We start from the raw sequence: 22876 nt of genomic DNA, 5'->3' as shown, positions 1-22876 counted from the left end.
TGATGGTATAAAGAAATAAAAACAATACCAGTACCTAATTTTTTTCACTCACTTAGACATTGTAGTCCAGTTCTGTTGAGTTTCAGTCAGCATACTCAATATATAAATTGTTTCTTGGTAAATTTCTAAGTATGAGTCCAAATTTCAGTGTTGTTTTGTTTTTTTATTTTCCCTGGAAATGTAATATATGATGTATCATCAACTAAACAATTTACTAAATTTATAAATAGGAAATCATTGAGGTGAATGAACAAATTTATCAGGGATTTATTAGTGTTCCTTACCTAAATTCTAATGTTTTTTTGTTCAACATTCAACTTTTATCTTTTGAGAGAAGATGCTATTATGTTGTTTCTCATTATTATTTTTTCTGTAGCTTTGAAACTTATGTTCAAAAACGTATTAATTTGTTCAAAAGACAATTTTGTATATGTATATGGTCAGTCACCTGTAGAAAAAAAGAAAAATTGGAATTCTTTTTCTTATTACTTTTTGCTTCTTGTCCCTGCCCTTCCTTAAGGTGACAGGATCACAACGCAGCAAGGTAAAACAAACAACAAAAAAAATGTGTGTGTATTTGTCTGGGTCTAATTTTGTGATTTTTTTTTTTAGGCCCAACATCTTGGATAACTTCAACTAAAGGGTCTAAGAAATATTTGTAACATTTCCCTTCCAGCATGACCTCTCTTCCAAACCCTTCTTGTGTACAAACTCTTTTTAAAGACTCTGAGAATTATTTATGCAAAATTTGCGATATAAAATTGTGTTACCGTTTTGGGGAAAACAGTGTCATTTGGCTTGGTCATATTGGTTTGCTGTTCTTGCCTTTTGTGCATCAGTTATCTTCTTTCTGGTTATAATTTAATTTTAATTATTAAAATAACTTGTTGGGGTTTCAAGGAAAAGCAGTTGAACTTCTGTATCTCAGCAGACACGCATTTCTGATTCAGCAATAGCATTTTGTTTCCAGCGTTTGTCACAGAGAGACTATCAAGTCTATTATAGTTTATCTGTGATTCATATCCTTTGGAATAGACTGAGTCTTTAGTCTTCTTTGTGATAGTATTTGAAAGAAACTCTGCAGCTACTCTATACCTGAGGTGATTCCTAGTTTTGGCGTGTTTGCTCTAAAAATACAGAGGCAACACCTCTGAAATTTCAGTGGTGTTTTGGTGGGTTTTTGTATATATGTTTTATTTATTGACTCAATTTCTTGCACAGTCTTTTTGTATCTCATCATGAAAGTTTCACCATTTGTTTCTAAAAGGTGATCCATGGCTTAAGCACCAGTCTACTTGTCTGCTTCATACAAGTAGAAGTCTCAGTTCCCATTGTTGACTCAGTCTACTTGCTGATAGTGCAACAAGGTTGATGTTCTGAGCAGAGGTATGGTGTGTGGGGTAGCTATTTTTGGTTCAGAGGTGTTTATAGTTAATTGTGCTGTGGCTAATGGCTGGTAGACTAAGTAGAGGTCACTTACTTGAAATTGGAAATGCACAGATTTAGCCGTTGATCAAACTCCAGTCAGTATCTTCAAAGTTCATTTCCTATTGCAGTATGAGGAGTAATTATAACTTTCTCCATTGAAAAGAACAAGTTGATTTTGATGTTTTGTTTGCTAGCTGTTAACATCCAATTCACAAAAAAAAGGTTCCCATATAGCTGTGGAAAGAGAAGATCTATTCCAGGATCAGATTCACTCTTACTCCTTCAGAATTTTGCACATACCTGTTCCACCTTCATACTATAAAGGTATTATCCTGGAAGGAGAATGCCCTCACACATACTCACAAAAAGTTATTTAAAAAGTATTGTAATTGCCACAAATACAAAACACGTTACAACATCCCTAAGGAAGTATATAAGCAATCTAATAGTGTAATTTCTTCTTTGTTTCTTCCATTAATCCAGCTATTCAAATACCATGTCTATCATTCTGCCTACCTGGCTACTGTACACTAAATGCTATATGTTCCACTGAAAAATTTCTGCCTTGCTGACTGAGAAGTATTTTAAAAGGAAAAAACCCCACAACAAGAAATCATCCTTGCTTCCTTCATACATTACAGGAAACACTTGCAAAGATATGAGACTGTATATAACAGATTTGTGTGTGTGTGTACATTTGTGTGTTTGTTTCTGACTGTCAGTCTACCTATCTCAAAGTTCTATGTTGAAGGCAGCTTTTTTATTCCATGCTCTGTTTGCATGGCTGTTCAGTTTGTATGGGAATAAAACTCTACTGCTTGTTCAGACTTAGAAAAATGTGTGATGTTTGAAGTCCTGAATCTTTTCACAGGCAGAGCAACAGAGACCCTCAGGCAAGCTTAGAATGTGTATTTTAGCTGCAATTTTCATGTCCATATCTCATGTAACATAGTCTCATTTTGTACAAATAACCTATATTGGGGTCATTGTGTGGGCAGTAGAAAGCAAATTGTCTGTGCATTGCTATGTGCCTGTCTGCATTTGACTGCTAGTATTTGCTTTAAATCATCATCATCATCATGACCATTATTTTTATCTTTGCTCCTTGTCCTATGTCTCTAAGTTAACTTTCTATCAGATTGAACAGACCCCCAACTTACTCCTGTTAGAGTTGGTTTCATTGTCCCCCTTGATTCTATCTGATAGAATCAAATAGTTGCTAATAGGTTTCTGCATTTGAATCACTGACTACTGGTTTGCTGCATATTAATGTGCTCTAAACAGGTGTAGGATGGAACTTAAAAAATGGAATAAAAACCTGGCTCATCTTTTTAAAATGAATGAGTATTAATTGCCTCTTACGGGAAAAAAAATAAATGGGGGAGATAGAGCTTCCTGTGTAAGTTTTCTTCATCTCTCTTAATGATAGCAACTTTGTTGATAGACTTTTGTATTCCCTAGATTTTTGACAAAATGACCATTATGCTGTCACTTATTTTGGGCATTAAAAGACTTGCAAGTTTCAGTATGTGCAAACAAAGCAAGTTCTTGAACTCTGTAGCCCATCAGAGATGTCTTATATCTCTCACTGTCGGAAAGCCTGCATAAATAGAGTGACTAGATACAGTGTACTTACAAGAAGTTACTATTTTTATTAAAGAATTATAAATACTAAGTAAGAGTCCATGATCAATGTAAAAATTCTTAGGAATTTAACAGGCAGAAATGGGCTCATGGGTTCTCATTAGCTTTTCCTACCCGTAATGGAATAGCTGCCATCTAATATGTGTTTTCACTCTTCACAACTACAGGATAAGTTATTGTCACAATCCGATAGTTGGATGCGTGGAGATTTTTTGGGATCCCGCCAGGGCAAAATAAAGATAATACAGTACCAGGTGCACAAACAGGCTTTTATTTAGGTACAGATCAGCTGGTAAGAGTTATAACTACATATTTGTTATGAGCTTCCAATAGATAGGTTAACTAACCCTACACTACAGAAGAAAAAGATCAGGTTAGGAAATAAAGAGTTAAAGGAAAATCACCACCCAGCTCTGGTGACACGTCCTGTTGGTAGCAGAAGGGGGAGGGTGGTCTGATCTTAACAAGTGCTACACCAGTTATCCAATCACTGTTCCACGTTTGCAGTGAAAATTCTTTATCACCTTCTGCATTTCTTTGGTCCAGTTATTTGTATAGACTTTAAGTCTTTTCTGCCAGGTTGGTGATTTACATGAAAACACCCTACGAGCCCCTTGATTCATTTAACCCTGGTTATCATGGGATGTCCTTGCTCAGTGCTAGATGTGGCACCAATTGTGTGCCTCTTTTGTCTGCAATCTCAGCACATCCTACACCGAACTCACAGTTTCCCCTTCAGCATTTGCCACATCACAGAGGGTCTTGCCATTATCAGTTGAGTAAAACCAGTTTGGTCGGTTGCCAGACATCTCTTTATTGATCACTGCTTATCTCTTGGATGTCTCCAGACAAACACGAGAGACCATAAGTGTTCGAATTCACTGTTTATCTCTAGGATTTTTCAATACAAGAACCATATATCCCTAATGTCACAGTTATTTATACACAGAATCACAGAATAGTTTGTGTTGGAAGAGACCTTTAAAGGTCACCTAGTCAAGGCCCCCTGCAGTGAACAGGTGCATTTTCAACTAGATCAGGTTGCTCAGTGCCCTGCTTGAATGTTTCAAGGGTTAGGGTACATACCATGTCTTGGGGCAATATGATCCAGTATTTCACCACCCTCATTGTAAAAAATGTTTACTTTGCACCTAGTCTAAAGCTGCCTTCTTTCAGTTTAAAACCATTACCCTGTGTCTTATTGCAACAGACCCCACTAAAAAATTTCTCTAAATCTTAAGAGGCTGCCTTTAAGTATTGAAAGACCACAATAAGTTGTCTTCCTAGCCTTCTTTTATCCAGACTGAACAACCCTTACTCTCTCAGCCTTTCCTCATAGGAGAGGTACTCCAACCCTCATATACTTTTTATGGCCCCCTTCTGGACCCTTTCCAGCAGGCCCATGTCTTTCCTGTGCTGGGGGCTCCAGAATTGGACACAGTACTCCAGTTGGGGTCTCATAAGAGCAGAGTAGTGGGGTGGAACCACCTCTCTTGGCCATGCTTCTTTTGATGCACCCCAGGATATGGTTGACTTTCTGAGATGCAAGTGCATATTGCCCACTCATATCCAGCTTGTCGCCACCAGTACCTCCAAGTCCTTCTCTGCAGGACTGTCAATCCCTTTATCCTTCAGCCTGTAGTGATACCAAGGGTTGTTCTGACCCATGTATAGGACCTTGCACTTGATCTTGTTGAACCTCAAAAGTTTCACGGGGGCCTACTTCTTGTCCAGGTCCCTCTGGGTGGTATCCTGTCCCTCAGGTATGTCACTCACACCACTCATCTTGGTATTGTCTGCAAACCTGCTGAGACTTCACTTGATCCCACTGTCTGTATTGTTGGTGAAGATATTAAATAGCTCTGGTTCCAGTATGGACAGTACTTGTCACCTGTCTCTACCTGGACATTGAGCTATTGACTGCTACCCTCTGGATACAATCATCAAACCAATTCATCATCCACCTACCAGTCCAGCCATCAAATCCATATCTCTCAATTTTAGAGAGAAGAATGTTGTTGGGGACTGTGTCAAAGACTTTACAAAAGTCCAGACAGACAAAATCTGTAGCTCTTCCCTTGTCCACTGATGTAATCACTCCATCATAGAAGGCCTGTAGGTTAGTCAGGCTTTGTAAAGCCATGCAGGCTGTCTCAGATCACCTCCCTGTCCTCCCCATGCCTTAGCATAGCTTCTAGGAGAATTTGTTCCATGATCTTCCAGGCACAGATGTGAGATTGACAGGTCAGTGGTTCCCAGGGTCCTCCTTTCTACCCTTTTAAAAAATGGGTGCGATGTTTCCCTTTTTCCAGTCACCAGGGGCTTCACCTGACTGTCATGAATTTTCAGATAACAGACAGAGTGGCCTGGCAACTACATTACCCAATTCCCTCAGGACTCTGGGTTTCATCTCGTCCAGTCCCATAGGCTTATGAATGTTCAGGTTCCTCAGGTGATTCCAAAACTGATCTTCTCTTACAGTGGAAGGGACTTTGCTCCCCCGGTCCCCATCGTGCAGTCCATTTGCTTGAGAGGTGTGGGAAGAGGGGTTTCCAGTCAAGACTGAGGCAAAAAAATGGTTGTGTACTTCAGCCTTCTCATCCATTGTTAACAGTTTGCCAGTTTTGCTTATTGCTCATCAGGGGAGGTATACTTTCTTTGACCTTCTTTTTCTGGCTGATGTACCTGTAGAAACTTTTCTTAGTATTCTTTACATCCCTTGCTGAATTCAGTCCCAGCTGTGCCTTGGCCTTTTGGACCCAATGCCTACACAACTGGACAGCTTCCCTGTACTCTTCTCAGAATAAAATACATCTGCTACATAAACCACAAATCTATGCTTGAATCCAGTTAGATAATTTATGATGACTGCTCATAGATGATCAGCCCTTCACCTTTCATTTATTCATACTTTTTGCAGTGTTTTGATTCCCTACAATAACATAGGGTCAGTTGTATTAATATATTCTTTGCTGTTGAACTGTTTCTGATTCTTGCCTATCTGGCAAGGGTGTTTTTTGGCTGTATGAATTGACTATGGGAACTGTCTTGTACTGAATCTCTTCTACAAAGTGAGTGATATGCCCATGCTTTTCTCTGGGTTTCAGTTCAGGGGCTTAGTGAGAAATACTGATTTAAGGCTATTAAGATCTTCTATTGCATCCTCTGGCTGCTCCCCATCTTCTGTGTTTATCAGCATCTCTTCTCCTTACATTGTTTCTGCATCTTATAGCAGCATTAGTGTGGTACTTTTCAAGAGTGCTCCCAGACATCCATCTGCCCTGTCTTTCAATACAAAGACCCCCTGGCACTCTGAGCTTCACTGCTGTAGCACAACGGAACTGATTGAGATCCATGTAAGGCAGGACTTTGGCACTTCTTAGGCAAAGGAGTGGTGTACTTTGAAGAGCAAATACATTTCACTGATTAAGTGACCATTTATAGCTACCATGGTCTTTGTTTGTTTATAATGCAGTAATGACATAATAATCTTACTAAGCTTCTCACTGTGCGCAAGATTTTCTGCTTAATTCCAGTCATAGTGGAATCTTCTAAACAGTACATTACCCTTTCTTTTTATTATTCCTATAGAGAATTAGACATCTATGTAAGCTGTGTCAAATGCATCAAATTTGTCACCCAACTTTAAATAAAAAAGGATCACACAGTTAGAAAATAATGTATAGTTTTATAGCTATATACCATTGGATAAAAATTTGTAATCTGAGAATGCATAGATTTGAAGTGCACAGAATACAGTATTTTGCCTTTTAGAAACTCAGTACTTTCTAAGTTCTTATCTACTTGAATAGAAATTAATGTGTTGAGTGACCTCATCAACATGGCAAGAATATGGAGGCAGTATGTAGGAAACAAACCTAACTTCCTTGCCAGAGCAGAAGATATAAATGAATGACAGAATAGATATGATGACAACAGTAAAGATGTTGCTGCAAGCTGAAATGGAGACATTTTAAATTAAATAAAATAAAAAGTGTAGTGAAGGTTTTATTTCAGAATATATTTATTTCTGTGAATTTGTAGTTTAGATGTAATGCTACTTCAACACCGAGTGGTATTTTGCTTAGTTTAGTATATGAGGTTTTGTTTGTTTTATAACCATATATTGTATGAAGAAAATATATTTGTAATATAACAACATTTTTAATAGAGATTATTCAAATGCTAGGAAATGTGAAATATAACATTGATAAAGCAATCCTCATGTTATGCCCTTGTGGATTACTTAAAGAATTCCTTTTGTAGTATGATAATCTGGATAATGACAAGTTTCAATACAGAAAGGAAACTTCAACTCATGGAGAGATAATAATGGATATTATATCAGCTGGTTAAAAACTACTTTTCAACTAGAAAAAAATCTTTTGAGGTTTGAGACTTCCATCAGAAGCAGAAATATGAGTGAGAAATTGCAGAGACTGAAAAAATTATTTAAGTAACATGGAGAGCATATTTGATAAAATGAACTCCTGTAACACTCTTCAAATCTTACATATTTAATCTTCAGGAATTATAATGCAATATGTTTTCATTTTGCATATACATACTCTTTTTAGAGTTGATGAAATCCAAAATTAGTGTTTTAGGAAAAATTCAACTTTCTGGAGCATAAACCAGCATGTTTTAAGCTAAAAGGCTTAATATAATATAAGCTTAATAAAATATACAAAATTTGTCTTGAGTACTTGATGTATTTTAATGCATAGCCTATACTCATACATGCCTTACACTGAAATTAACAGATATTTTGACAGTGTAAGACCTGTCTAGCAGGATTTATTCAGAGGACAAAACAGGAGTCTGGAAAAGTGTAAATTATGAAAACAATTCAAAGGAAAAGGTCTCATTTTAGAACAGTAGAGTAAAAAGTAATTTCTTCCATTTCCCTCTATTTGCTTATTCAGAAAGAATGCTCAGTAGAAGTAGGATCAAACACCTGCACTTTGTGGCTGCAAGCTTAGTGGTAGTAGCAAACAAACCTCTCCATATGGTTTAGCTCCAAGGGAAACTCCAAGAATAATTTTTTGTATAGTTTACAAGAAAATAAAGAATTTCAGTGTGCACATGTCACTTAGAGCTCCTGTTTAGCTTTTGCAAGTTTGTTGCCTACAAATTCAAGCCAAAACTTGTGGTTTTGCCAAGCATGTGGGTTTTTTGTCATATGGCTGCTTTTAATAATTTAAAAGACAAAAAAAATAAAAAAATAGAATCAAGCAGAAAATATTTGAGTCTTGGCTTTCAAAGAGTATGATGAAAAAGTTTCCTTGGATTGGTAAGTTGCTGGAGAAAGTCTATAATGTGCGACTCCATCTACCTAAATTTTTAAGTGGCCGATTTTTTCCCATATAAATGGAAAATACCCAAGACCAAACAGACTTGGTTTTCTGTGAGGTTATTTTGCGTGTGTGTGTGTTTTGTGTTATTTGTTTGGTTGGGGTTTTTTGTGGGGTTTTTTGTTTGTTTGTTTTTGTTTGTTTGTTTTGTTGTTGTTTTTGTTTCTCTGTGTGTGTGTATGGTTTTGTTCTTCCTAATTTTTATTAGAATCCTCTTTAATGTTTCATTTAGTATGAAGTATTTTTGCTGTTGTAGTGATGGTTTTGTGAATGACAGAAAATCCAAACCACTGGCTAATTAGTTTGATAGTGTTCTTGACATCAACTAGCAAGTAAAAATCTGTGCTGGTAGCATAGATAACAGTATTAGCAGTAAGCACATCTTAGAGAAATGCGGATACCTTGACCACCCAGCAGCTCTATTAATTTCTGTATGTGGTGGGTGTCCCACTTTATACAAGTACTGCCATCACATGCATATGTATGTATTAATATTGCATGGAAAAAGCAACAGTTTAAAAGTATTGTCAAGCTGAAGAAGATAGCATGATCTTTTGGGGTTATCCTCAAAGGAAATATATGTTTGGTTTTGTTGGAATTTTTTTTATTTTTTTTTTGTGGATTATTGGAGGGTTTTTTGGGTTTTGTGTCTGCTTAATTACTAGTTACCTAGACAGCAATGCCTGTTTCTACTGGCCTTCCATTGTGCCATACCTATTCTTTTAGTCTGGAGATTATGCAGATGCACCCTCACTATAATAATTCTTACAAACTTCAAAACAAAACAAAACAAAAGAAAAAAAGGAATTAATTTAGCTGACATTAGGCTTGTGAACAAAAGTGAATAATAAATCTTGCCAAGGAAGAAAAATGAAAGACTGTTTGGTCTAAATCTAAGAGTGAATAGAAATAGGAAATATTTACAAAAAACACTGATCAATCTTCAGTGGCATCTGAAGAAAATAACAATATTTTATTGTAGCTGTATTAAATCTGTAATGTCATGATTTTCTGATGGTTTGTGTGTGTGGTGTGTGTGTGCGTGTATGCGTATGTTTCTGTTTTGTTTTTGTTGAACTCCCAGGAAGAGGTTTAAACATGAAGGCAAAACTTTCAAACCTTAGCATGGCTAAATATGAAGCAAAGCTGCCATTTTTTATTTTTTTTTCCCCTTTTTGTGCCTCCATCTAGATCTGTCACATAATTTAAAGAAAAAAGAAAGATACAATTTAACCACAGGAGAGCTAATAGTGTGAAAAAAAAAAAAACCCTGATGAATTTTGTTTCCGCAGCACGATATTATCAAAGATTTAAGAAACAAATTTGCCAGCCTCGGCGAGAACTCTCTGGTAACAGCATAAATGTCTGTGTTGGTTTGCTTTTGAGTTAAAGGTTTATTTTTCATTCATTTGAACATATTTCTATTTTTTACCTCTTCTTTTTAATTTATTATTCATACCCTCTATTTAGCAAGCCTTCATTTTTTAAACCTCTTCCATCTTCCAATATCTTTTTTCCGTAACTTGGATGGAAAGTTTATGGCAGCAAAGCTGTCATTCTGGCTACTTCTGCTGCAGCTGTTCCTGCTTTTAGGTCATACATGTTTTGGGCGTTGTGTTTTTGGACATGATACTAACTGGTTGTGTCATGTTCCTTTTGAGTAAGCTTTTTACCACACCATCTGATGGACTCGCTGTCATAGGGCTCTATGCAACTTCCATTTTGCAACTTATACTGCTTAGTCATCCTTAATTCTCCAGCAAACTTCAATTAACTTGGTGAAAGTTCAAACTCATCTGGAATTAACTGTGCCTTTATGTTTGCTCTTTATGTTCTTTATGTTTTCAGTAGTAGTTAAAATTATAAAAAACAAACTTCACCATTGCTCAAGCAACGCCATGCAGTATTGTTTGTTGCCGCTAGATAATGATAAATATAAAAGCACAGTGTATTCTATCAAATATTCTGTTGGTAGGGTGGGAAATCTATGTTGTAATATAATGATACGTTTTGAAAAAAATTCTGAGATGCTTCTGTTACTCTGGTATTCAGCAACAACTTGGAACTCAAGTGTCACATACTGAGCAGTATGAAGTTATGGTAACACTGTAGAAGATTATTAAGAGTATGAACTGTTGCACAAAAATACAGCACAAAAGTGCAAGTTTGATATATGCAGTACATATAATGAACTTGGGCTTTGAACTAACCTAAAGATTTACAATTGAGATTACTCTTTTCAGATAAACTGCTAAAAGCATACTAAAGAAAAATGCCAAAGGGTGAATAAATATTACTTGAACATGTTAAATATCTGTTCAGTAGCATTGTATGTATTAAAATGGTCCATGATGTTGCCATAGAGCCCATATACTAAGAGAAAATTAAAAAACCTGTGGCGAATTGATAGTGACTGAAATCCTCATCTTAAATGACTGGAATTTTTATTCAGGAAAAAGAAATGGAAAAGCAAAAGCTTCTGTATCAACAAGCCAGGCTACACGACCGGGGTGCTGCTGAGATGGTACTGCAGACAATCAGTGCTAGTAAAGGTAATGTTTTGTTGTGTAGATTACATATTAAACCTTATTTTTAATGATCTTTGATATAATTTTAATTCTTATTGGGCAAAACTTGCAGATGTTTGGCACTGAAGTTTGCTTTCAAAATGCACCCAAAGTTTCTAAAATTATAGACAGCTAATCCAGAGAAGTATAATAAATAATTCTAATGAGGTGGTGGTGGTTGTTGTTCTCATTATTATTTATAATAATAGTAGTTTTTCTAGTGGTAGTTGAGAGGATGTGTGAAAAGTTCATTGCTTTAGCAGTATGCAATGACAAAATGTCTTCCAAATTCTGGAATGTGTACAGTTCTGAAGTAGGTTTAGACTTTGGTCCTTCTCTCCCACCCCCAACTCTCTAAATATATACTGTTGTACTTTGATAAAACATTTCAGAAGTGTAAATGATGCTTTTGTCCCTTAGACACCATCTTACTCTAAGGTTTGATGCTTTCATTATTCTGTGATTTGTTTCTACAGTAGATATGTTTTTAAAAATACTGTTTACAAATTTCATTTACTGTAACTAAATGCTTTGGATCACTCATTTTCTGAAAAAACAGGAAAAAAAAAAAAATCTAGACTGGCTTGCACAGGAGACATTGCAAAACTCAAAAGCCAGCTTAAAATTGTGTACCCAGCCTTAAATCAACTACTGCATGCCCAAGTGAATGAAAATATTATATTAATTGAGCTTCTTTCTTCCTCATTTATACATTTCTTCTTTGGTGTGCCGTGTATACATTACAGTATGTCTGTAGGCACTCAGGAAGATGTAAAGTCACACTAGACATCATAAAAGAAAAATAAATCTGGTTTACAAGAGAAAAAAAAAAGCCTCTCATTGTACAGATAAGTTAACAAGATGTTTTTACTCTTATTTATAACCTAAAAGTATATTTTAAAATAATTTTAAGGTGAGATGGGGCCAATGGTTGCAGCCACCCTAAAGCTAGGAATTGCCATCTTAAATGGAGGAAATTCTACTTTTAGCAGGTAAGGTACTAAATTATTTTCACCCATGCTAGTCAGTATAGATCTTTATACCACGATCATTATCATTGTGGTAATGTATTAACTATGTCATGTCACTATTTGTCAGGTGCTGTTTATCCTCTTACTCTCATTCCCAGAAGAAAATATTGTACAAACATACCTTGTTTGCTAGGTGTATATTTCTCATTTGTATATATTGAATTAATTTACAAAATACAAAGAAAAAAATAAAGTCTTGCACTTCAGCTGGAAGTGGGAAATTCTGTGTTTAATCATTGACTTCTAGAGAAATTTTGTGAGAGGGAAGGATTTCCTGGGAGATTGCGACTGTCCTGTAGGCAGTAGAATAAAACTGCTGACCGCTGTCTTCACAAAAAAAGTTACACAACTTCAGAAGTCCTTAGCTTGTGCCATGGAGAATCTTGGTGCTGAAAGCAGAGAACTCGGACTTGATTTAATACTTGATAGTAAAATGATTTGGTGAGCAGCACACATCTTTAGTATGTTAACATATGTTAACATAAGTATTCTGCAGTGTTGAAGAGAAGTGACTGATCCAGGGTACATTCAGTGCTCTGTACTAGGTGAAGATTCCTGAGTCCAGAAGGCTTCATACCTGCCATTACTACATTGCTGTAGGATAATTTTAAGAATACAGACAGCTGTGAACAGTTAAGGTCCTAAGTTAAGCAATAAGTGAAGCAGCTGAATGCAGCCAAAAATAATGTTATTTTCAGAAGCTATAATTACCAGGAATTGACAAGACTGACCCCAAAATATGGAGAACAGCATATGCTTGAACCATTGTCAGTTCTTTGTGATGTCATTATATTAAATTACTAAAATAAAGAATCATATTTACATATAGTTATTTAATCTGAACTTGTGATTCTATCATCTATTTAAAAAAAAATAAACAGTGTTAACTAATCAGAATGCAGTGTGGTTATGGTAATACTAATATTACTAGTTTAAATCGCATACTTATAAAATACAAGCATCAGTGATACAGCTAGAATTGCTATTTTTTCAGTTGCCTCAGTTTTACCCATTATCTCTGGTGTTATGCTCACCTTTCTGATTTTCCTGTAGGTCCTAAGATCAATTCTTCAGTCTTCCTTGGGAAGAATGGCATGGGTGGGGGGAGAGGTACAGAAGTGGTTTTTAAAAGTCATCATCATTATCCTCTGGAGGTTTTTGCTTTGATTAGTACAGTTGTTGACGGGTTTGTTTTTTTCTGTGATCTTGATTCTGCTTGGGGTTATGCTGATGCACTTTGTTAACGCTCCGTATGTGTTCTTTCAGTTTGGAGGTTACTTATTATGCATTTTGCCTATTATCTTTGGTGTTTGCAAAAAGATTCCTCATTTGCAATGTGAATTCCTGTAGTGTTCCTACTGAGACTGATTTTTGAGCATTGTGATTTTTGTTCACAACTGGTACCTCTGGTATCATCCTATATCTTCACCCAACAGCACATTGCCTTCTAGAATCAGAGTTCACTCCACTGAATAACTTTTTGTTGTTACAATCTATTATCAGAGAAGGAATTACACACAACGGTAAAACTAAAACAAATTTTAAAATACTCACATGACTACTAACATGCTGTTGCAGCTAAAATAATCCAAAGCACACTTAAATTGTGACAATCTGGTGCTGAAAGGATAGTGCCAGTACAGATTTGTGACCTAGTAGTGGCAAGATGGTATTTATGTTAAACACTAAATGGCTGTGTTGGCTTCAGTTTCCATCTTTATTTTCCATGGTTTAGGAAGGAGTATCCAAAATGAATTACCTTATTTTCTGTAAAGGACATGAGTATGAAATGTTTATTTTTATTTTTGTTCCCTGGATCTTTCTCTACAAAACCCTTTTATCTAATTTGTAAATATTAGAGATATTTCAAAACATCAGCATCACTAGTAATCTAGAATAGATGTTTATTCTTTGCATAAATTATTTGTGTTTACTGCAGAAAATGCTCGATTACCTCAAGGATAAAAAGGATGTGGGATTCTTTCAGAGCCTTGCTGGTCTTATGCAGTCCTGTAGGTAAGAGAATATCTACTGTAAAAAAAAATAAATTATTTTGCATTTAAGTTTTATTCCACAGGATTTATCATTTTAGAAAGATCCTCTACATACTCTTTGCAAACAGCACCTGGGACTGTAATTTGCTAGATATGGGGTAAAGGCCAGGGTGATGCTCATGGTATGAAAATCTTCATATGATATGGATCTACCTTGTTAAAAGAGCTATTTTCACATGTGTTTATGGCTTTTGTGTTTTCTTGAGATATGCCAGAAAACAACATAGTTAGGAGCATTCCTCAGGAACGAACTCGTAAGTCTGAAGGTATCCTGTAATCCTGCAGAGACCAGGGTAATGATCAATGTTAAGTAATCATAAGGATTTGAGGGAAACCTCACTTTGTTAGAAATAGTAATGTGACTTTTTAGAAGGCAGAAAAAGGAATGGAACATTGTGTTTTAGTAAACTGTGGAGGTACTGTGACCTTTTTGTACATTCTTGCCTCTTGACAGTTGACATTGATTTCCTATATATAAATATATATGTAAACAAAGTATTACATGTATTTAATTAATCACAGACGAAATGTGGTTTTTCTCATTGCAGTGTTCTTGACCTAAATGCATTTGAACGTCAGAACAAAGCAGAAGGCCTCGGCATGGTGACTGAAGAGGGATCAGGTACTATCAATTTGATAGAAATTAGCTGTGCATTTTTTTGTATTACATTTTGCAGAAACAAGGTGAATTTGAAAGAACCCTACCAATATATATCTAGAGGCTGAAGCTAAAATATTGTTTCTATGAGTGGTTTATATTTAATAGGCCTGCTTCTCAATAGTAAATTAGACCTCATGGTCTCAGAGAGGACGCTTACTGATCATTCTGAAGAAGTGAAGAGACTACATGTAAAATTGAGAACAGATTCTAGTTACAAACAGCAGCATTTATGAATTAAAAACAAGTCCCTACCAAGTTTCAGCATAAAGTTAAATTAAGAGTTCCCACCTGATTTCTTAAATTGTCTTGGCTGGAATGAAAAACAGAAAACATAGTAGGCCATAAGTTTAAATATTAGAGGTCAAGTAAACTGTATATGCTGTTTGGAAAAAATCCTGCTGGGAAAACTTCTTTGCAGTGTTGCTTTTCTGTTTGTCTTTGGGAAAATAATACACAACTTTCACTTGACTTTTGACTTTGAACCAATTTGGCTTTTTACCCCCTGTGTTCTCAGTTCCTTGTCAATTCCTTTCTTCTGTCTGACTGTAAGTTCTATTACTCCTTTACTGTGATTGTCTGGAAACATTAAGTTCCTTTTTATGTGACTTAATAGAGCTACCAAAGCACATTTTCTCCCCTTATTTTCAGTACTTTTTACGGTGCATTTTATGTTTAAATCTTACCATGACCTAATCTTTTAACATGTTTTTATCTTAAAAACAAGGTAAAAAAGCTTGACTGTGTAATCATTATTGCATTTGGAAGTTCATAACTCATACCTGCAACACTGCATATATCATTGGCTATTGTGCCTGTAGCTCTTTTATGCGGCATATTTATTGAAAATTAACTGCTTGTCTCACATCAAAATGATGAGCTATTAAATTTGACTGAATGAATTCAAGACCAATCATAAAGGCTGCTTCTCCAAAAGTGTTTCCACAGTTTAAGTTATAGATCAAATCCTGCTAGATTTATATGAATAAGCAAAATAAAGTGAGCCTATGTGGATAAAATTTGGACTCAAGGTTGTGCGCTGAGCACTGGCACAGCTATCTGGCATATACAATTTTGATTGTTGCCTTACTGTGTTACTTAAGATTATTCTGCACAAAGTCTTACACTTTCGGACAACATTTCTACTAGTAAATAATTAGATTTGTTATTCATACGGTTGCACTTTTAAATGGACTGTAAAGATAGTGGCTCATTTTTCTTTTGACCACTGCCTCTGTATCTAGAAGTGACTCATTTTGCATGCAAATACAAATAAATCTTTAAACGCTGCATAATTGACTCTACCTATTTTAGAGTATTTTTGTGCTTCCTCATTTGAGGAATTTTTTTTTCATTTGCAGTTCATTTGATCTTTCTCTTTTAGTACAGAACTAATTTTGTGAAAACAAATGCTAACTGTATTTTATATTTGCTAAAAATAGTTTCTCAACTCTCAACTTTTTTTTCTTTTTTTCCCTGTTTCTTTTTCTTTGAACTAATTGTCCTGTCCTCCCTTCCTCAGTCATCACTCATGAGCGTGGTAATTATTAAAAACAACTGCCTATTCTTTATTTTTCCTGTTCTTAGCTTTGTGTCAGCACTGTCCAGCTCCTGAACACCATTAAACATTTTGTTCCTTGAAGACTATTAAACCACTGGGTTCTCTTCTGTTATTATTATAATTGCGTATGCCAAAATTCTTGGGTTTTGTGTCAACTTCCCCCCTTTGTTCTTCCTCCCTTTCTCAGGATTTGCACAGTAACTGGCACACAGATGTAAGAGCAGCAAGCTTTTTTAAACTTTTTTTTTTTTCCTGTTCTTTTAAATTTTGCTTCATTATAGTGAGCCCAGTATTTGCAATGGATGAATGTTAAAAAAATAAAAAGAAAATAAAAAAGTTTATCTATACATACACAAAGCCTTGTGCTATAGTCCTCCTGTAGTATTTCTGTTGTGTACTGAATGTGGCTTTATCGCTGCATTGATTTGTGAAAACACAGGAAATCAGTGGTGGATCCAGTGAGGATTTGAGGATGGTTAGTAAGGAGAGACTTGTCGCTGGCTAGGTTTATCTAATGCAGTCAGGAGTTGATACAAGAAAGAGGTGGTGCATTGCTAATTTAGAGGAATCAGTAATGTTCACAGGTGGTTCTTCCTTGCTCTGAAAGCGACTTGATGTGTTAAGATTCCTACCCCTCACAGGCTCTTTACTTCAAGTAATGAGCAAACTTTGTAAGAGCAGTTGCCATGAGATTGTTCCTGTCACAATCAGAAATGAGAATTTAAAATGCAAAATGTGTATACCATTCAGCAGAAATAATAAGCTCAAACACAGCAGATGTCTTTTCATTAGCCAAATATTGGGGAGGGGGTGATCTGGATTTTTATTTGTTTTCTCCATGGGAATTTTTTATTTGGCAGGTTAACAAAATTCTACACTTTGGGTGATGTGTTTTCATTTTCTTTGTTACTGAGCTGCAACAATGTCAAGATATCATAATCATACTAGGTCAAAGACTTCTTGACACAAAAGGATAATATTTGCTAACAGCACCTTTTTATGTATTAATATACAGCTGCTGAAGATTCGAGAAAACAGAACAAAGAAAAGCTAAAGCAAAAAACACTGTATTTTTCCTTTTCAGGGTTACATTATTCTTGATATTATGCTACCTTCAAATAAGAACAATTTTCTAATATTACAAAGCACACCTTTTTAAATTCCTTGAAAAGTAGTTTGCACAAGAGCTGCACAGGTACTGGTATTAATACCTGACAGCATTATGAAAGCCCAGCCAGTGTGTTTGTGGGGAAACTCCTGTCGTGAACAGTTTCAAAGTATCCTAGATTTTATGGGCTACCTGAATTCCTATGTCTGTTTGCAATCCTATGAATAACCATCTGTAAATACTACAAAGGAAGTACCAAAGATGTGAAATATTTCCTCCCATTCCTTTTTCTGAGGGAGATACTTACTCTGAGTAATTAATTACTCCTCAATTAAATACGATTGTATTGATTTCCAAGGGAATGATGGGGTGTAAAATGTGCACTGTACCCTGTTTCTCATGTCATCTGAATCCAATGCAGAAGCATATTAATTGTTACTGAGTTTACAACCTATAAGCCTGAAACTATTCTGGCCAACGTAAAACTGCAGTTGCCACTTACAGGAATAGAGTCAACTTTTCCTCAAAGACAGGAAAAATGTTGCTTCTGGTCCCATGTCAACCTCGTCAATAGGCAGAAAGCCCTGTACTGAGTCAACACGGATGTGAGATTTATTGCTCTATTCCAACTGTTTCTTTGTGCTGTCCACATCATAAGCTCCTTGTCCTGATATTCCTCTGACCGCTACTACCTTCCCTTTCCAAACCCTGGAACCCCCACTGGTAACAACATTGATGGTTCTTTAGCAAATGTGTTTCTTACTTGTTTTTTTTTGTGATGTCCTCAATGTTGTTTCTTCTGTATGTATTTTGTCTTGATTGTTCTGTTTCCTTTTCAAAAAAGGAGAGTTCAAAACCAAAGATGTGGAAATGCTTATTATCTTGCAATTTTTTTTTTGTTTTTCATTTACCCATCCTACTCTCTGCTATTTCACTGTGAGTCATGAAAATCTTGAAAGTGCAATGTTTATCTCCTTTGGAGATCTTTGTTTTACTTGTAATATGAAGTAAAAAATGCAAGATGTAAAGTTTACACTCGGATTTATATTTTTTCCCCTCTTTTTGTCAGGAAGGCTCTATTTTTTTTTTTTCTATTTTAATTTGCTAATATTGTATGATGGCATTATTTTGTTTCTCCACAAGTTCTAAGAAGGCTTATTTAAATAAAATACAATTTTAAAATGAAATTGGATCTGATAGTAGATTTTGAAGGACTTTCTATTAAACTGACTGAGTGGTACGTGTAATAGAATTAATAGTTATATTAAGGGTTGTTTTCAGCTGTTAATGCAAAATGAATAAATATTCTTTTGTCCTTCACCAGCATAGTCCCATAGCATCCCCCATAGCAGATGTTTAAATCCTGCGTGATCCGATGTAGCCTATATTGCAGGGATGTTTTCCACCATTATATCACTGTACTTGAATCAGTGTTTACATTTAAAAGGGTACTTAGGAGACTTCAGTTCAGAGAGCTTGTAACAATTCTCTCTGTGAGAAAACAAGTGCTTTTCTTATTTGAATCAGATTATCAAGAAGGGAAAGGCATACAGCACTCACAATCTAATCCACTATTGCCTGGGCCTTCTGACAGAATAAATTCACTTGGTTTATAAAGGGAGAGCTTTGTTCTTGCTTGACAGCCATCAAAAAGGAGCCCTGTTCCTTTTTGAAAGCTGAAAGAATTTGTGTACTTCAGATCAATGCTTCTGAGTAGTAACAGAAGTCAGATCTTTCTTGGTGAGGATTAAAAAAAATTAAAAAAGAGAAAGAAAAAGAATTATTAAATTTGGACACATGCACTTTCAAGGAAAAAGCTATTTAAACCTGTGTATTTCATTTTCCATTCAATCTAATTTTTATTTCCTAAACATGATAGCTATCAACATTGAATCCATTCAATCTGGCTATCAACACCAGCTACCACTTCAACGAAAAATACAGGTGTAAAACCATCATGTGTGTAGCCATATCATTTACATACAGTATGAGCAATGGCAGCATTTTAACATCTAAGCAAATATATGCCAGAATAGGCATCATATCAATAGAAATTAAAGACCATGGTTTTGAGGCAACCTAAGTCATACTATATGCAGTGTGTTTGTTTCCGAGTACATTTGATAACAAATCTTTGTGTGTACTGGCATGAATTTCTGTGCACAGCAGCAAAGGTTATTCTTAGATCTTATAGAAAGAAATGGATCTGCCCTTCAATTCTGTAGTTGCTAGTGAGACATATCTTGCAGTCAGTAAGTAATATCTGAAAATTAAAATTCCTGTGAATACTAACATTGATTTTAGTAAGATTTTAAGCAGCTGTACAAATTGAAAACCAGGATTATTTTAAATCTTAATGTGGTCAAGCTGTTTGAATAGGGCTTTTTCTTCATTTTGACATATAAAAAAATATTTCCAAAAGGAATACACCTATCAGCTTATGTGAAATATGATGTACATAAACGCCTCATTTTGCAGAATTTTGCAGTAGCTTGTATTCATTTGGTGATTTCTTTACAGTGGAGGTAATTCAGAGACCCTTAAAAACCCTTCCATTATTAATATTAGAATTTATTTTATAAAAATTTCTAAATTCTAGTGACCGTACTGAAAGCCAGAAAGTTACTTCATAAACTAACCTATATGATCATTTTAGCTTGAGACTTGTTTTACTCTTTGTTCTGAAAAATCTAACTTGATAAGCAGGCAAGAAAAATAAAGGTGAGAAGATATTTAACTGTAACATTTTTTTTAGTTTTAATCAAACAACTTTAAGCAACTTCAGTTCTGTGATATCTTGATGTGCTAGAAATACATGATTGGGCCCTTGGTAGACTTGATTTTTCCAACCACTATAAAGCAGCAACTCTCCTTCTACATTATTTTATAAATCATTGCCATCTCAGCAATCAAGCTACATGCATTGCATGTGTGAGGGAAAAGGCTCCACCAAATATTTGGCTTTCTTTAATGCTTATTTTTGCAAAATATAAATATGTCTAGGTCAACAAAGCATGTGACTCTAACCGTAACTTCAACCATTACAAGAGTTGAGTTAAATTTTTAAGAAGTGACTAATCCTACAGAATATTCTACACTCTGGCCTTTCATTAGCAACATACTAAAGTATCTCACAGGGCTAAACCTGCATATCACTTTGGTGATATGTGCTCTTAATATCAAACAGTATGCCTTGATGGCAACAGGAAAGTGTGAAATCCTTTCCTTTAAAATATTAATATTATTTTTCAAAATACTTTTGCTTCCAAATTCTACCACTGTACTGAAGCTTCCTCCTTCAAAATTCACAGGCTATGGACTGATAAATCCATTAGATTGAACTTGTAATCTTTCATGACATTATGTAAAGTTGAACTGCTAACCATGTTAATTACTATATGTATTCCAAATTATACTAAATACAGCTTAAAATTAAGATGTAATAATATAATTGCAATAATTCAATAATTTATAAATGTAGACATTTACAGTATATTTATCCACCAATATAAACAGTATGTCAGTAACTGCTAGACTGTTAATTATTGTCAGGAACCTTTTTGAAAAAAAATTGTGTTTTTTCTTTTACACTTTAATTGATTTACTCACTCTTCAGGTTTCCTTCTGTTCACGGACTAAAAGTACTGTCTTTGTAGACAAGGGATTTTGAAGTTGAGATAAAAGCCTAAACTATCTTCTCATTACAAAAACCATCTTCCAAATTCTTGTGCAATTTTCTTATGATTTATCTCCTTTCCTTTTGTTGTCTTGCACTTGGCCACGTAATCAAATGATGCATATTCTTAAAGAGCAGTTTTTATGGCTTCCCTTTTTGTTGCCATACACACTCCAAATACTTTTGTAAAATCCTGAATGGGAATTTTCTTTAAATAGGTGGCCCTTATTGTTTTGAACGCCTATCTTGTTGTTCACCTGTGTCATTTTATTAGCTGTTCTGTATTTTCCTCAGTTATGATTGTTTTCCTGTGTGAATGCTTGTTCTCTTAACATGTCAGTGTACAAAGTTAACTGTATGTATTGATGTAAGTGAAATAATGGTGTGTAAATTGAGAGCTTTTTAGTGAACTGTTTCCTGTGAAGAATCAGGCAAATAATTTAAAACTTTATACATTTGGGTATTAGCTGTTTTCCAAAAACTGAACAGAAGAGCCTAATCAGTAAAATGCATTGGCATTTTTTCCTAGTTCATAGTAAGTTCATTACTTCATATATTCAAGGAAGACAATTGCCCAGTATCCATTTCGTGTCAGCAGCAGATACTAAATTATCAGATATTTAATCTTAAATAATTCTTGAGAATGTACATAGCTGTAAATTTTGTGGCTTTTTAAAGAGTATTTAAAATTGAACAGTTTATTTGGGGGATGATTTTCATTACTGTTTGATTAGATCTCTTTCTGTATTTTGAAGTACCTTTTTTGTGATGAATGGAAACCAAGTTAATCCAATCCTAACCTTTGTATGTAATGCAGCGTTCGTGCCAAGCAAAGTCAAAATAGAATGTAACTAATGGATTCTTTGTAAAATGTTGCCAAGCTCATGCTGCCATATTTATAAATAAAAAAATAATTTTCATAGTTTCTTTTTTCATACCAAACTATCTGCCAAGCACAAGTCATATGTGCTTCAGATAGATTGGTGGTTATACATTTTCTCTCTCCTTCTCTGTTTCTTAAAATTAAATATGGAGATTTTCTTCAGGCGTCCTGGGGTCGTACTTAGCAGCCTGTGATAATCTGCTTCCATCTGGCCTTTTTACAGGAGAAAAGGTGATGCAGGATGATGAGTTCACCTGTGACCTATTCCGCTTCCTTCAGTTGCTTTGTGAAGGACATAATTCAGGTTTGTGGGCAGGCTGCCAGTCAGCTAAGCAAATGTGATGGGAAATAAAGATAAAAGCTCTTTGTTGCTGAATGTTTGGCAGCTTTCATAAAATATTATGAAAAGTGGAGTAGCTGCCAGACTGCACATGAAAGGAAAATATTTATGTGGAATTAGATTGGCAAGTTTTTTAATCAGCTTTGCCTTTGTAAAAAAGTTATGGTTTCCAAAATGATGAATTTCGGATCTTGACCTACTAGAAAAGGTGTGTTTATGTATGAAAATGTACATGGTTTATACCTTCTAGTCAGTGAAGATTTAGAGGAAAAATATAACAGGAAGATGTAATTATTGTTCTTTGGAATTTGCATGATTTCTGATGTGTATTATTTTGCTTTAATGTCAGTTAGAATTGTATGGGAAATTATAACATACAGAATACCTTTCTTGAAGAAGTAGCATCTATTTTTAAAAATACATAATTTCAAAGGTTTCCCTGTGTTCACTGGTCTTTATAAGGGAAGAAAAATAAGAAGAAAAATCACCAGTATTTTAAAACCATTGGACACATGACTTTGTGGTCAGGAATTATATAATTACGTTGTTTAATTTTGCTTTTGCTTGCCAAA

At 35.1% G+C, this 22876-nt stretch overlaps 1 protein-coding gene across 1 annotated transcript in view; it reads left to right on the top strand.

The window, feature by feature from the left end:
* The window catches only part of RYR2 (ryanodine receptor 2 (cardiac)), a 262530-nt gene that overhangs the window by 208265 nt on the left and 31389 nt on the right, over positions 1-22876 (top strand). Inside the window, exons 80-85 of the mRNA XM_009997595.1 lie at positions 521-544; positions 10879-10978; positions 11907-11982; positions 13960-14040; positions 14627-14700; positions 22188-22268. Of these exons, the coding sequence (XP_009995897.1) occupies positions 521-544; positions 10879-10978; positions 11907-11982; positions 13960-14040; positions 14627-14700; positions 22188-22268 (436 nt within the window). The remainder of the gene's footprint in view (positions 1-520; positions 545-10878; positions 10979-11906; positions 11983-13959; positions 14041-14626; positions 14701-22187; positions 22269-22876) is intronic.

The sequence above is a fragment of the Chaetura pelagica genome, unplaced genomic scaffold, assembly GCF_000747805.2.
Source record: "Chaetura pelagica isolate M959 unplaced genomic scaffold, ChaPel_1.0 scaffold235, whole genome shotgun sequence".
In the NCBI taxonomy this organism is placed as follows: Eukaryota; Metazoa; Chordata; class Aves; order Apodiformes; family Apodidae; genus Chaetura; species Chaetura pelagica.
This window is presented reverse-complemented; position numbering and strand designations above follow the sequence as displayed.